The sequence below is a fragment of the Malus domestica genome, chromosome 12, assembly GCF_042453785.1.
Source record: "Malus domestica chromosome 12, GDT2T_hap1".
Taxonomy (NCBI): domain Eukaryota; kingdom Viridiplantae; phylum Streptophyta; class Magnoliopsida; order Rosales; family Rosaceae; genus Malus; species Malus domestica.
Window position 1 is genome coordinate 14,986,323 of NC_091672.1, and position 17,060 is coordinate 15,003,382.

Here is a 17,060-nt window from a genome sequence, read left to right on the forward strand (position 1 = left end):
GCTTTAAACATACATGTTTTCCAAAACGAGGAAGGGTTGGGACGTTTAAAAATGATTTTGAATTGGTAAACGATTATGATCCACTCACACTTTGTTTTGCCCCCCTCAAGACCTTGAGTGTTGAAAGAGGATAAGTGGGCTTAGCAGTAGTGCGGACTTCCTATAGAGTAGGGTAGTTTTACCTCTACTTAATCCTTATCGAGTTGTAATAATATCCATGATCTTAATTTTTTTATTATGCATGGCACAACATAGACTATTGTGATTTACTATTATATGCATTACTGTTATACTCTAAATGATATGATAATAATGGGATTAAATCACTAGATGTGTCCTCACGTGGGGAGGTTGTGTAGGAACTTGCATGATAGGTTAAAATTAATTAACAAAAGAGCTCTTTCGCTCAAATTGATTTACATCACAATTTTTTTACTCATGGCTTCGTCATTAGGTTAATTGTATTTGGTCACCTTTACAGTGGGGTTATATTGTCAATCTAGTGTTGGCCAGCACATATCCACCCTTAGTAGCTTGGCTAATCAGATTGGGGTGTGACAAGAATCGCCTCCTAAGAAAGATTATCATTAAAATTAGAGACCCTATTTCTTCAACAATCGAATCTGCACCTCATCTGGAGAAATTTTCACAACCCTGGTTCAAGTACTTCCGCGAAGATTCTGACCTACATTACCATATCATGCATTCAAAATGATATAGATTTATACACAATAACGACACTTGGATGTGCAAGATGTACCCAACTACCTTGGAGGGACCTGCTATGAAATGGTACTCGGAATCGTTGGCCCACTCCATTGACAGTTTCGAAAGCCATGCCAACTTCTTTAGGAATACCTACTTAGTGAATCATGATGTTTGTAAGTGTGATGAGGCCATTTTTAGCATGAGTGCTCAAAATAACAATGAGAGTCTTAGAGCCTTACCTAAAGCGATTCCGTGCAGAATTGGTTATTCCGTGCAGAATTGGTTGCAATTAAGAAGTTGGATGACAAACTTGCTAAAATGGCTTTCAAGCAAAGGCTCTATGTCTACCCACCTCTCTCTTAGAAGTTGAAGAAGAAACAGTACAACTATGCTGCTTTGGCAGAATGCTTCGATATTGCTAATGATCTCATTGACTAGGACGATAGGGCTTGGAAGAGAAGATCTGAGATGGATCATTACAGAAGGTCCGATGGGAGAAGAGATGACCAAGACACCTCACCTCCTTTTCCTCGTCAGAATGAGGACAAACCCTTCATAGCATCACGAACAAACCCTTCCTTAAGAGGCCCAACTTTTCCCTGGCTATTTGGCTAAGAAAAAGCCTAATGAGTACTACTTATTCCACCAATGCACTGGTCACACCACTCGAAGTTGCCAAACGCACGGGGATCATATCTAGGAGCTACTCAATCAAGGGCATTTCTAAGAGTTTGAAAAGGAAAAATCTAAGAAAAATGAGTATGCCAAAAAGAGGAACCAGTGTACGTCCGATTGGTACGAACTCATTGTTGAAGAGGAAGATGAGTAACCAGTGAAAAAACCTACCTTGAACATCAATTGCATTTATGGAAGATAGGAGTACCTAGACAAGGTAGATGCACCTAAAGGCAAAAGACTGGCAATCATGCAAATAGGAAAAGAACTCTGATCAGGATAATGTGGAACGTCCTCAAGCATCACTGATATCACTGCAAACCTTCCAACGAACTATAAGTGATTTGATTCTTTCTTAACATGAGAAGAAATATAGGTCATCTGTCACGGATCCAACCATAATTAATCTCAATTTTGTTCGTCTATGCGTAGACTAGAAGAAATGTCTCCAACGCCTGTCTAAGCCGATGCACCTTTATCAAAGCTGAGCTCCAATGTAAATACATTGTATCATCTTTTACTAGAACTATGCCAATTATTTAATTCTCCTTCCTGGAGTATTATGCTGTCCAATACGGATTCAATCACACCCTTCCCCAATCAAACCTTACTCTTTTTAATAAGAATTTAGTTTGATTATCGTGTGACTTTTGTTAGTTCGTCTTTTTTTTCTTTTCTTTTTTGCATTACAGGGAGTCCTTCAATATCCTGAATACCACATAAGGTTTGAAACTCTGCAAAAGTGCAAGTTTAAAAATTCAAAGAATTAGTGTCAGAATAATCTCTTGTAACCTATTTTGTAGTGTTTCGGTTAGTCGCTTAGGAGGCTTAAGTTGTGTTAAGTGCGGTTACGATAGGTAGCCTACAAACATAGGGACATGGCCCCCTGATCTGGAAGCTTTTAGTGCACCTTCCAGCCTCCAGAAAGTTTATGCAACCTAAGAGTTGAAGGTTCTAACATTCAAACCTGGACTTTGGCCATTCAAAAGAATAATCGAAAGGGCGATTCAGTAATCATTTGAGTTGTGGCTCTGAACTTCGACCCTAAGTATGATTACTTATTTCCTGGACTAGCATACTAAGTCAATACGTTCTGCGGTGATCTCATGCTTAAGCAGGTCTGAATGAGGCATCCATACTAGGAAATTCCTAAGAGGAATCTTATTCTAATGAAGCTCTAATATGCCGAAATGCCTTAGCTAAGTTATAAGTGTAGTCCGATAGGAAATGCTCAGGTGGGATGCATATAGGGTCCAATGAAAGGATTCAAAAAGTATTTTCAGCCCACGTGCATGCGACCAAGTCCCTAACGAACTTTTGTATATGACTCACTAGGGACAAACATGCAATTCAGACTAAGAATGAAGCCGTTTCTTGGTGACACGTTGCAATTATTAAAATCTTTAGACCTAGAATAAGGCAAGGTGAATGAAAAAAGGGACACAATGTTATGCTTAAAAGAAGGCAAGTGTTAGCAATTACACTTACTTAGCCAACAAGGCAATCTGAACATGTCGGGCTGACATTAAGATTTGGAGACCGTTTTGGACATGACTCATCAGTTTCTCACGCTTAATTTAATCAATGCACCAAAAGCAAGTCCTGGAGTATAATATTTTTTATGGGTCTTAGACCAGGAGTCGGAATAATGTGGTGTTCCAGTAATGCAGTGAAAATATTTATAAACACTAAACTTAGGAGATAGCTTGTTTTGTTGCAATGCCATCAAGGGGGTCTAAACTTTGTCCCAGGCCAACAAGCTTAACCGTGTTTAACTCTACGACTTAAAATTTGAAGTTGGTTTGCTTTGGTTAAGTTGGATTAAACTATATTATGTGATAAGGAAGCAAAGGATGAAAATTTCTAAGTATCATGCTCTAATATGCTTAAAGATTTAAGTAGAATTACTTAGCTAAATATATGCAAGAAAATATGATCACATAAATATAAACAGCCGAAGTTCCATAACTAAGGCAAAAAGTAAGGTGTTCAATTTTGGAAGCAACATGCCCATTTCCTATATATAAAAAAAAAAATTGTCTAAAAACACTTGTAAGTAAAAACTAAGATAATTCTCATTGTCGTAATTGGTTAGAACAACGACAACTTTATCCTTATGGGCAGTAGACTGAGCATCGGGAGTTACTTCGGAATTGGTAGGTGGAGTCGCTTTGGATCCTTGATCGATGTCAACACATAATTTGGTTCCTTCTGACACCCCTCATTCCTTGATTTCCTCTGACAAGATATGAGAAATGAGGAAATTAACCTTCTTTATTTCCTCTGTTACGGTAAAAGTCCCAACCATCTTGGAGTTTCCATCAGGCAAAGCCAGAGATGTAACCCTGGCTATAGCCCCCGAAGTATTTCAACTCAAATGTTGCTTTGAAGGTCGCACGAATCTCTGCCAACTCCACCTCATTCTCATTTCTCACTTATTGAAGAGCCTTAGTATGCACATCCGCCTGCGACTCCACAGCATAGCAAAGTCCCTCCAAGTCCAATTAGAAAATGGCGCGATCTACATCCTAATTGCTTTGTTGTGCAGCCAGCAAATATTCCCTCTCATCTTTGGCCTTCAACAACTACTCTAGTTCTTCCTTGAGTCTGGCTAACATTGCCTTGAGGTCAACAACCTTATTCTCTTCATAGAACAGTTGATTGATCAGGCTGTCAAGCTCAACCTTGTAAGTGATCTCTGCTGCTTATTTTCTTGCTAATGATTTTTCCAGCTCTATAAATCTCTCATGCAGTTGTCTCTCTAATTGGATGTTGAAAATATATTCGCTCTTGAAGGTCACCTCAAGTTTGCAAATCTTCTCGGCTTGGCTAAAGAATACTGCCTCAGTACACACATGAGCTTATTTTCACAAGTTTGTAAGGATGAGGAAAGGATAAGGGAAATTAATACAAATTCAACTAAGGATGAAGAAGGTCTTATTGTGTATCGACTCCACTAACAGTTCTTGATCAACTTATAGGAATATGAGCATGCTTCCCTAAAATCGGTCGGAGCAAGAGCTGCATAAATTAGCGGTTGGGTATGCTCCACATTGTTAAGTTCGCTGGGAGTAGTAGGAAATACATGTTGATTCCAAGCAGGCCTGAGGATTAGGGGAGGTTGAATTGACCAATCAACTTTCTTGCGTTTGTGGCAAAAGAGCTTGCTATTCTAGCATATGCCAAAAAAGGTCTTACGGACTATATACCAGAATACTTGTCAGAATCAGGGTAAAGTGAAGTTTGGGAGCCATTACCACATTTCGATTTAGTAATAAGGCCGGTATTTGTTCCTATTCTTGTTATTGTTGTTGTTGTTCTGGTTTTAATCGTTGTGGTTTTTCATGTTGGTGGTGGTGTTGTTGTTGTTGTTGTTGTTGATTTTGAAGTTCTGCTGCTCGTCGAACCAAATTCTAAAGGGCTTTGACGAAGCCCTTGCCCTAAGAGTTGTCTCGTTCTTTTCCTATCTAACTGTATGAAGTATTAATGATTATCAATGTTCCACCTTAATGAGCCTTAACTTGAATGGGTAGCCGAATTTTAAACACCTCATCGACTTTCCTCCGTGAGACCCTGGAACCCACTTCTTTGGTAGATTTCCTCTTAAGTATCTTGTCTTCACCTGTTTTCTTCGCCCCATCATTCGATTTCTTCCTCCTCTTCTTATTCACCTTAGGCACCTTAGGGCCCTTGACTGAATGGATTCCCTTCTTGACATCCTTTGCATCAATCCAAATGGGTTTAGGGATTGGGAGTTTCGAGCAGTGCAGGATGACGACATCTCTACCATACTCTTTATTCCTCTCGAAGGAAATGAACCATTTCTAGTTGAGGTGCTCGGGGAAAATAACTTGGAATATTCAATCAATTAATTATGGTTGGCACAACCTGGTGTTCTTCACATCACTGTCACATTATAGATTGACAGAATGAGTATATCGAACCCGAACTCTGAAAAATGTCAAATTCTCATTTCCCGTCAGCTACAAGGATATCCTTGTACTAGTCCTTATCATGCCACGATAAGTTAGTGATAGAGGTCCCACATTGAAGACTTTACCTAGATTGGAAGAAGCAATGCATCTCCGAACTATTTTGCTTGGCATACAACATGCTAAATTCTTGAAGACCGAGGTCAGCCTTATACTCCTCATCAGTAACTCAAAACAATTGATAATTAGATAGGAAGCATGAGTGAGGTTGGAGAGAGAAATTGTAGCATACCACAATTTCCTCCAGAAGTGCAGAGAACGGAAATATCAAACACAAGTCCAAATACCACAATCTACTAGACTTTGCAGTTGCTCAATAGATCCTCATAATGGCAGACGAGGACTTTTCCTTCATGCTCGCTTCGCACCCTGACCATTGAAAGGTCATAATGAGAATTGTAAATGATGGTTGGGGTGGGAAGAACACTAGAGGAAGCCACTTCTTGGTTTGAAAGTATTAGGAAAGGAATTCGAAAGTTGGAATTTCAAGTAAATAGGGACATAAAGCTCTGTAATTTCAGAAGAAGAAGTTGGAGGCTTGAACGCTTTGAAGTGTAAGAAGAAACAAAGAAGAAATCCAAATATATTTATTGAAGATATTTTGGAGTTATCTTACCATTGAATCTAGGTCGTTGTGCCTCGAAATCTATGAATCCGATGGCTAAAATCAATTGGAAACGTAAAAATAAGTTCTTCGTTTCTCATGTACATGCAACTAAAACATCCTCATCACTGCTACATTTATGGCATGACTTTCAAGATCACACACTTGAAGAACGTCTCAACTACCTTACAACAGTAACGAGGTCGGATTGCCATGTGTTAGAAGAATTTTAAACGATATGTATCCCAATTTTACTTCGAAAAGCATGGTTTTTGGATAACTATCTATCCTCAAGCGAAAGAGCCTTTTCAATTACATAGTTAGGGGCAATTGTGAGACCATGATTTTTCAAGGCAGGAGTAAAACAGATCGGAATATGAATACCTCAGAAGACCAATCATGGACTCAACAGCTCTGATCGGATTGGGTTGTTAAAATGGGTTAGTGATGCCACCACATCCTGCCGTGCTCTAGAAAGGTAGGCGAAATCTGTCAAAGATTGACCATTCTTGTTCCTTAACATAGAAAACCTGATTTGATTGATGATCAAGTAAGTTTCCTATATTCTTAGATATTCCTACAATCTAGGGATCGGCATGCGCCACAAGTAATCACACTCCAAAGAGGATGCAATATCTACTCCTAGATATCCTCTTGGATTCTCGCACTTTAATACAAATTTCATATCATAAAAGGTTTCTCTTGAATAGTATGAATACACTCATCTAAGGTTCATCTCTGGTAACGCAATTATCTCATACTTTATTCTCTTGCTCGTTGCTTGAGTCTCATGTATTGCTTACTAACTTGACTGTCCTATTTGGACGGTACCCCACCGATGCTAGGGTTGTTTTACAAGCGTTTGCTCTTTTACAGGTAGTCGAGTTTGTGCATTCCCTCCAACAGGTTTGTAGCAAAATATTCTTCAGTTCCTTAGGGTAGTGTTAGGAGCATGCTGATAATGTGTGTAGTATGAATTTTGTGGGGCAGAAAAAGTGCGGTGAAGAGATGGATAAGGGCTTGAGGAAGTTTGTGTGTGTTAATCCTCGTGCCTTTATTTATAGTAAACTTGTTTGGATTCCTTGCCTTGCAAGAAATTCAAACATAAAAGGATAGGATCTTCTAGTATCCTAAATGCATTCTACTAGTGATTTACACAATCACACATGTGCTATAATTACTATCACAACAAAAACAAAATTACATATTATCAAAGGAGCCTTTAGTTTTCAGCTTTTTTTTATGCAACTATATTGTACTCTAAGGGGAATGGCATATTTTACTCTAAGGCCATCTCCAATAGAGGGCTAAATGGCCAAAAATGGCTTGATTTAGACAAAACCCAACTCCAACCTAAGGGCCAAAAATTAAGGAGCCCACCAGGCCATAACATGCCTAAAAGGGCATCAAGTTGGGCAAGCTTAACCTGATACCCAGGCTTTTTGTTGGGGCCCAACAACAGCTGCTATAATCTTCCAGTAGATCCAATTGCCAGATTTGAAAGAATCCAATTGCCAAATTTCCAGATTTGAAAGAATCCAATGACCAGATTTAAATCTCAACGACTCCAACGACTAGCTGACGTCAGGTAGCCGTTATATTATTATTAATATTTTGTAGTTGATATTTTTTTTTCAATTAAAAATTACAAATATTTTTCCTATAAATACCTATCCTATTTCTCACATCGTCTTCACCCTTACATACTATCTTACCAAATTTTAATTCAAAATTTCACATTTTATTCACCTCAAACACTGTAAGTTGAAGATAAAGAAATGCCACGTGGACAAGAATCATATTAGAAATTTACATAACCAATTACTTCTCAACACATGTTACTCGAAAATCCTATCTAAAAAATTATCGAAATTACATAAAGATAAAAAAAAAATCTAGAAACTTACACATTTAGTGGCACATGTCACCAAAAAATCCTATCCGAAAAATTATTGAGATTGCACGAAGATAAGAAATCTGGAGACTTACTCATTTGGCGATACTTGGCACTCAAAAATCATGTCCGGATAACTTTTTTTTTAAATATGGTGTGAGTAGTAATTCAATTAAATTAACCAATAAATTTAAAGAATAAACTTAAAACTATTAAATTATTAAGTGGGCTATATTTAGCCTCTTCGGTTAGAGATGATATATGAATATGGCTTGACACTATTCATGTATGAATAATTTTTTACAGGGATATATTTCTGGACTGGACTACGCTTTGCCCCTTCAATTGGAGATGACCTAAAAGGGGGGAGGGAGGGGGGAATTGGGTTAGGGCACACAATAGGCCAGCAACTAACTAGATATTGAACTCAATATAAATATAATGTGTCATCCATGTAAGTCGAACATGAGAGCTCTCATTAACAAGTAAAGTAGAATACGACTAGACCATAAGACTAGTTGGTTATTAGTTTTCAGCTTGCTTAGCTGCAATAAGACATTTCATGAAATTTGATTTTCCTTATGGTCGGAGATGACATAAATAACATTATATTTGAACAACTTCGAGCCAGTTAAGAAAGGCAATTAAAGGTCAAACCATGCACATCCCACAAGATAAATGTGTTGCTAATTCTTTGCAGTTCTCCATGAGTAAGTATTGACCTACTTTTTGTATATCAGCTCTAGATAGTATAATAAAGAGTTTGCAACTCAGATTTCATGGTTATATATGATTCTTTTGGGTCTTGGCTATTGAATATGAATTGTTATTGTCGCCAAAGCAGAGAAATCACCTTTAATTAATGCACCAAGAAGAAGAAGGAAGAACAATTGATTTCAAGGAAGACCACCTCTGTTCTCATACATCTTTTTCACTATTTTGGCTTCAATGCTGCCGATGCCATTGTGTTACCGTTATTACTCATTGACGTTACGCTTTGGAGAAAAAAAAACCCGTGCACTTACTTCTTAGTACGTACTCTTAGACCTGAACCAGCCGTCCCCCCCTCTCAAATTCGAACTAAATTTCAACCTTCACATACAGCTACAATCTATGTACGAATGAATATGAGAGAGTGAGAGAGAGAGAGAGAGAGAGAGAGAGAGAGGAGAGGAGGAGGAGGAGGAGGAGGAGGAGGAGGAGGAGGGTTCTGTAGTGCAGCTTTCTTTGTCAGCAATGCTGCAGCTAAATTAAGATGGGTGGGCTGAGGCTGAGGCTGAGAGAGAGGGGGGTGAAGTAATAGGGTGAGCCCAAAACTTCTTTTTCTTCATCTTCCTTTATTGTCCTTTTATCGATAGCACAAGAGGCAGCTGCAGGGTACTGTGTACGTACGCACGCATTGCCACCTCATAAGGTGTCCCCACGTTTCTTCCTATAACGCATGTTAGGCCATCTTCAACCGAAATGATTAAATATAACACTGTTAAGAATTATAGTTCTGCAAAAAATGATTTTTAAATGAACAGTGTTAGTCATACTCATATATGATCTCACAGCCCCTCAATAATTTATTAGGTTTAGGTTTATACTTTAAATTTATTAGGTAATTTAATTAAACTATCGTTGAATATTTTCAAATTTAACCGTTGAATGTGAATTAATTATTGCAATTGAGAAGTTGGACCCCAAAAAAAGGCTAAAAGGAGGGTTACATTTGGCCAGCTTGATGCCCATTTGGCTAAATAATGGCCTGGTGAGGCCATCTCCAATGGAAGGGGGCTAAAGGTCCAAAAACCAAAAAATATTCTGATTTGTCCAAAAATTCATCTTCAATCGATGTCTAGGCTATAATTCTATAGAGTCCACAAGACCATTATTTGGCTAAAAGGACATCATGCTGGCCAAATGTAGCCCCCCCTCTTAGCCCTTTTTAGGGCTCAGTTTTTCAATTGCAATAATTGATTTAAATCCAACGCCTAGATTTGAAAACATTCAATGGTAATTAATTAAATTAACCAATAAACTTAAAGTATAAACTTAAAATTAATAAATTATTAAGGGGGCTATGTTTAGCCCCTTTGGTTGGAGATGGTATATGATCCATAGAATTATAGCCTAGCCATCGGTTAGAGATGAGTTTTTTAACAAACCCATTTTTTAGTTTTTGAACTTTTAGCCCTCTCTATTGGAGATGGTCTTACCCTCCCAATTTGCCTCTGATCATATTGTGTCTTAGGGTAATGCATATATAGTTTGAAATCTACTTTGTCATATATAAATATACATATGCAACCTTCTTCTCTTGCATATATAGTTTGAAATGTTAATATTCATTCATGTTTGGATCATTAACCCTAACCATTTAGCTCAACTTGGGTTCATATTTCATTTATGTTTGAAACACTACTCTAATCATTTAGCACAATTGGTTAGGAAAATTTAACTTACAAAGTCCTCGGTATGCTTTGAACGCATCTATTGTCATTAATGCATAAATAAAAATTGTAGTTGAAAAATTCATTTTATTATTATAGAAAAGTAGATTTCAACTCAATTTCATTAGAATATTTTAGGAAACACTCAAACATCCTTTAACTATCTTCTTATATAAAAAACTTTCCATAGTGAAACGTTAAGGCCAATTAATAGGTAGGGTTATCATTTTTCATTTTACCCTCTACAGTTATTATTATTATTATTTTTTTTTTGGGTCAACCATCAGTTTCTAAGTTAAATGTTCTTTGTGTGAAAAAAAAAATTGATTTTAACTTAAAATTATAGTTTTATACATCGGCAATGTGGATGAGTTTGATTCCGAATGTGTAGGTAATGTGGATGAGTTGGATACTAAATGTGTAAATAATGTAGATGGGTTTGATATCAAATGCATAGGTAATGTGGATGAGTTGGATACCAAATGTGTAGGTAATAAGGTTGGGATGAGATTGGGTGAGGGAATCGGAAAGGGGCTCATAAACCGGACGGGCTTTTGGGAATCTGAAATAGAACACATATAGCAAGGAAATCTCTGGACTAGAGTTGCTACCTGCGTGTAGAAAACCTAAAAAGCCTAATTCAAATCAGCCTATAAAAAAGTAGTTTCCTTTTGATAATGCCTAATGTGTAGGTAATGTGGATATATAAGTTTGGATACCTTACACAAAGGAGATGTAGATGACATTTGAGTTTTGTTTTTTGTTTGAGTGATGTTATTCTCACCCTAATGTCTTATCTTCCCACTCACCTTTTAATGAATTTTTTAATTACAAATTTTTCCATTTACAAAAAGACTGATAAGGACATTAATTATCCTGTTTTGCTTAATTTAAAAAAAAAAAAAACAGGTTGGGCATGGGAGGCAATTTATCTACCTTAAACCCTAACTCATATTTTCATCTCCTTTCATTCAGAGAAAGTAAAAAAAATAGCAATGGACTTAGAAGATGACTTTTTCTTGAACAGATAGAAGATGACGCTTCTACAGAAGAGGTAGAAGATTATGTTTCCATTGAAAAAGTAGAAGAATAATTTGTGTGTAGGATATTTGAATTTGTCCATCATATTTTTAAATTTGTTGTCGTCAAATTCTTTTGAATTTGGATACCTATGTCGTTTCCATTTGAATTTGCAGACCTTAGTGGTTTTCATTTACATATTATTTGTTATATTTTTTAAGAGACAATTTTATAATTTCATATGTACGTATATATTAAAGGTTATTTTGGGAATAATAGTGGGTGAGAAAATAACATTTTAATTTTTAAACTTTTTAAGGTGGGTGGGATTATAACATGGATGAGAAAATAAGATAATGGAGTGGGTCTAGTAGCTCTCTTTTGTTTTTAAAGAGACATTTTATTTACCTCAAAACACTAGGTTTTATGATGGACAAATTGTTTCCTATGAATTAAATTTTTATGACAGCAATGCAAGCTTTCTAAGTTCAAAATGTATAATTTGATCAAATAATGCATTTAATTGTGATTTTTAAATATTTTTCCTTATTCATTTAAAAGGGTATATTCATCAATAAATTTCTCTCTCTCTCTCTCTAAATCTGGCGTTTCACCCATCTCACTCTATCTTCGAATCTACAATTTTTCTTCGAAGTTCATTAGATTAGGTTTCATCCAATTTTTTAGGTAGCTCATTGTTGAGTGTATTTGGAATTTTTCAGAATTTTGGAAAATGTAGATGTAGAAAAATTTTCAAATTTTTTCAGAAAATTTTGTTTTATTAAATTAGCTTCCATGCATTCATCTACGTTGTCCTCTTGACTCGTAGTATGTTGCTAAAAAGGAAGTTCAAGGAGGGTGGCGGAAACTGGAAAATGGAAGTGTAGGGTGAAGGTTACTGTAGGATTTATAGTGGGTGGGGAAATAAGATTTTAGTTTTTAAAATTTTTATGGTGCGTGAATTTATAACGTGTGTGGAAAAATATGACATTGAGATGGGTCTATCAGCACTCTAAATTTAATATACATTAAATTACCAAAGCATTTAAATTGGATTTTCTCTAGAATATGGTGGGATTTATCCAAAATATGATGGGTTGACCATATCTAAATCAAAAGACTCCTTTTTATTATTCAACAATAAAACAAAGTCTTATCCAATGAAATTTTAATCTATCAATAAACTATATAAAATCAGTAGACCAAATGATTATTAGTGTGAGAAAAACTTTTGATGACAAAATAATCCAGTTAACTAGATTGTTGTCGCTCAGCTCTACGTTTATAAAATCTATGAATCGAGACTAACAAAATAGACGGTTCGGATAAAAATGGGGATCCCTCCCCTTAAGCTCTCTGTATATATATATATATATATATATATATATATATATATATATATATGGGCCATGTCTCTATTTTATAAGTGGTATTCAGGTCCGGTTTGGTATTGTTCTTTCATCAAAATCAGCTTCACATAAAGTTAAGCAATAAAAAAGTAATGGTAAAACAAAATATCCAGCTCATTTTAAAAGTAATGGTCTTCAGGCAGCAGCTTTTAAAAGCAACAAGTAGGTTATTTTTAAAAACTGCTTTTATAAAAAAAAAGTGGAGTAGAGCCTTTAATAAATATTTTTAATTCTTGTAATACCCTATTTAGTTATTAAAATGAAATTATTTATCCCCTATAGAGGTTTTATCTCTTGCAGAACAAAGTGACCACCACTATTTACCACTACAAACACTAACATTTGGAAACCACCACCATTGTTTCCACTGCCTCCTCCATCACCACCATTGCCACCAACGCCACCTTACCACCACCACCACAATTGTTACCACCGCCACCATTGTTACCTCTGCACCCCAACCGCACCCTACTATTGGCATCATCAGCATACCCCTACCATTGTTGTTATCATCACTACCACTACCCATGCCACTGTTGTACCACTACCACCACAGTAAGCACCACCACTGCCCATGACGCTACCCCTACCACCATTGTTACCTCTGCACCTCAACCACACTCCACTATTGGCACCACCAACATACCTCCACCATTGCCCTGCCATTACTGTTGTTGCCACCACCCCCACTACCATGTCCATTTTTGTCGTCATACATAACTATATCACTTTTACATTAAAATTTATCAAACGCTTTTACACTGCTCTTTGTGCTCCCATCATTTTATAATACAGCTTATCAAACGATCAACTGCTCTATTATACAGCTTATTATTCGTAAAACACATCAGAATTAGTTTTTTAAAAGACACAACAGTCTCAAATTGGCCCTTAGTCTTTATTTTGGTGGAGGATGAGTTAAGTTCAAATCTCATATAGACACGTATCATGTCGCAAAATCCCGCATTGAATATTTGACAAAGCTAATTATGATTTATATAAAATGTTTCATTCTTAATTACGCTGAGGCCTTTTAGGATAACATCTCATACCTCTTGGGATATATGTGGTTAAGTTGGGGATAATATCAGGTTGAACCATTTGGCCCATCTCTTGAAACTTTAATAGGTATTAAAGCGTTTTTTTTTGGGCCCGAAAACTAGATTTGTATTCTTTCCAAATCCTATTATTGGGTGTGTTCCAAGTGTGTAGTATTCACGTGCTTGTCTGTTTTTTTTTTTTTTTTTTTTTTTTCTATGTGGAAGATTCTTCAAGTGTGGCTCACTAAAGATTTGATCCCACGCAAGGGGGTGTGTTGGAAATCCCACATTGGAGATTTGAACAAATAAATTAAGATTTATATATACAAAAATGATTCCAATCCTAGTAACACTGAGGTCTTTTAGGATAAAATCTCACACCTCTCGGACTATAAGTGGTTAAGTTAGGGACAATATTGGTGTTGGAACATTTGGTCAATCTCTCTGAAACTTTAACACATCAAGAGATAGATAGATTATTAGATTGTGAGCATTCATCCTAAAATCAATTTCGCTATAGCAAACAGAAGTCCAAGATTATTTAAACTAGGGGTGTGATATCCACACACCCCATTTTATTTCTTACACATCCTTCTAATTTTCGGCCGTCGGATCTGATGAATTGAAGAAGATCAACGAATATAAATTAATAAGGGTGCGTGAGAAGTAATTTGGGGTGTGTGGATAGCACACCCCTTTAAACTATTAGGAAAGGCTTTATTTTTAGCCAAACGCATGGAATATATTGGGTGACATGGAAGCATTACACTCAATACGTGAATATCCTACTCTAATGCTATGAATATGAACATCTATCCTAAAACTAATTAATTGGAATCATAGTGTCTAACATAGACATGTATGTATGCAATGTATGAAAAGATGTGGAGAGAGAGAGAGAGAGAGAGAGGGAGAAGCCTGTCGGTTGGAAGATGATGTAAATGGGAGAGACGGGATGAGTGGACTCAAAGGTCTCAATCTGATATGGTCCCCCTTGATACTGCTCCTATGGAACTGACATATGCCTCCCTTTCTCACGCCTCCTGACTTCTACCCCTCCCCTAGCACTATTTCTTGGCCTCTTTCTCTCAGAGGGAAATTAAACATAAAGCTTTTGTTGCACCCTAAAGGTGAATCATCACAGTCACACTTCTCTCTCAACTGCTTCATCAGTCTTTTGCACTTTAAAAGAGAGAATAGAACAGAACCCTTTCAAGATTCAACTGATCATCTCTCTCGAGCTACGCCAAGCCTCCTCTCTCTCTCTCTCTCTCTCTCTCTCTAAGCTTAGTTACGATCATTATCATCATCTCTCCCTAGCCCTAGCTTACTCTATCTATCTTTGTGGTCCACAATATACTCATCACCTTTAAACCGTGCAGGCCCATATAATAACGTGTCGATCGTTTTAAACAAGAAGACAGCAGGGAAAGCTTAACCAATTACATCCTAATATGGATTGGAATACCAATTTGAGACACCATGTTTCTCGACCAGAACCTTCCTTTGGCTTCCTCTACAACTATAACTGCTATGACCACCATCCTCCTGGTAATCTTTTATTTATTATTTTGACTTTAGTTACAAGTTTTCACCGTTGCGACCACTACTTTCTTCTCTATCTTAGCTAGGGTTTTCCTTTCCTTCAATTTTATTTCTATGGTTTGCACTTCAAGCAAAGCAATTATTCAACCCTGATTTCTTGGAGAAGTCACACTTCAATTAGTCATTTTTTGAGGTCAAACACAACCTCAAAACACAGAAATATGCAGTCTTACGTATACATATATCTATATATTATACATGTTATATACCCAATGCTTTTTTAGCACTCATTTTAGTTGTCAAACTTCATATATAAGACAATACTAATAATTGATTTGTTGGGCAATTGTAATTTATTTTTCAGGAATGGAGATGAAGCATCAAGCAATGATATCTGAGACATCATCGCAAGGCGGCTTGGTTCCTGGAATGATTGACAGAAATAATCATCAGAGCAGTTATGGGTGCTCTAGTCAAGACAAAAAGAAGAGACTGACAAGCGATCAGTTAGAGTCACTGGAGAGGAGCTTTCTGGAGGAGATTAAGTTGGACCCTGACAGGAAGATGAAGCTTTCAAGGGAGCTCGGCCTGCAGCCTAGGCAGATTGCAGTTTGGTTCCAAAACCGAAGAGCCAGGTGGAAGGCTAAGCAGCTTGAGCACTTGTATGATGCTCTTAAACAAGAGTATGATGTTGTCTCCAAAGAGAAGCATAAGCTCCAAGAAGAGGTAATTCATCTAATTTAATGGCTTTATAATTAATTATTGACCCTTGATTAATCACATGCAACCTATGCAGAAAACTTAGCTAAAAACCCATTTCTATATAATGATTAAAATTTTCAAATAATTTGTACAACATTTACTGACCACACCATTGACCATTGCATTAATTTAGTGAGTTGTATAAACATGGCATTGTAGGTCATGAAGCTGAAGACAATCCTAAGAGATGAAGTTGCTAGGAAGCAAGTTTCCACCGGCTACACTGAAATCTCTGGTGAAGAGACAGTAGAAAGCACGTCGGTTTCTATTCGAAGCGCTAACAAGGCAAGAGGGACAAACCAACATAAGATTGCAGAGTACAATTATCTCTACAATGTTGAGGAATATAACCCAGTGTCACCACCTTTCTGGGGAAATCTGCCTTCTTATCCCTAAGAGGCTGTTCTTGTTCTTGTTGTCGTTCAAGTTTAACTTTAATTTATCAGGCAGGTTTTGCTTTTATTAATTATTAGCTTAGTAAGAGGAACTAGTAGTTTTAATTTCTTCTAGGTCTCTAGCTCACTACTAAATTAGAGATAATTGACATTTCATCAACCAAACGTAATGATCAGCATGACATTTATTAATGTGCACTTCCATATTGTTATGGCATATTCCTCTTTGGATAATGCTTGTGTTCCCCCATGGAGGAACCTACTTATCCTCTCACATACGATTAATGAATCTTTACCATCTAAACATCATAATCGGAACCATTCATTATCTTTATCATCATCTAAAGATCATATATGCAAGAGGTCTTAGATTCGATTCTCGCCAAAGATGAATTTGAACCACATTATTGTTAACTCATTGTAAGGCTAAGCTCATCCATCCCCCCTTTAGGATAGATACTATTGTTTGCTCCAAAAAAAAAATATCATATATGCAAAATATTATTCAATATGAAGATTTTTTAGCCATTTATATGCATAAAACACATGGACAATTCATCATGTGTATGCTACTGGTTATC

The 17,060-nt window shown here is 36.6% G+C and overlaps 1 protein-coding gene across 2 annotated transcripts; it reads left to right on the plus strand.

The window, feature by feature from the left end:
- The first annotated feature begins 14,878 nt into the window (after positions 1 to 14,878).
- On the plus strand, positions 14,879 to 16,693 carry LOC103449921 (putative homeobox-leucine zipper protein ATHB-51). 2 transcript variants are annotated; one of them, XM_070809739.1, is made up of 4 exons: positions 14,879 to 15,067; positions 15,160 to 15,328; positions 15,687 to 16,048; positions 16,244 to 16,693. In XM_070809739.1, the coding sequence occupies exons 2-4, from the start codon at positions 15,232 to 15,234 to the stop codon at positions 16,478 to 16,480; spliced, it is 696 nt and encodes a 231-aa protein (XP_070665840.1). In that variant the 5' UTR covers positions 14,879 to 15,067; positions 15,160 to 15,231; the 3' UTR covers positions 16,481 to 16,693. The 2 variants fall into 2 exon arrangements, with proteins under 2 accessions (XP_070665840.1, XP_008387471.3); XM_008389249.4 differs by lacking the exon at positions 14,879 to 15,067 and having other exon boundaries at positions 15,326 to 15,515.
- Positions 16,694 to 17,060: the final 367 nt, after the last annotated feature.

Bases quoted from the DNA above. Each gene is read 5' to 3' on its own strand.
- LOC103449921 (XM_070809739.1), top strand. From the start codon at position 15,232: ATGGATTGGAATACCAATTTGAGACACCATGTTTCTCGACCAGAACCT. The intron at 15,329-15,686 runs GTAATCTTTTAT...TTTATTTTTCAG, and splicing joins CTATGACCACCATCCTCCTG to GAATGGAGATGAAGCATCAA. The intron at 16,049-16,243 runs GTAATTCATCTA...ATGGCATTGTAG, and splicing joins AGCATAAGCTCCAAGAAGAG to GTCATGAAGCTGAAGACAAT.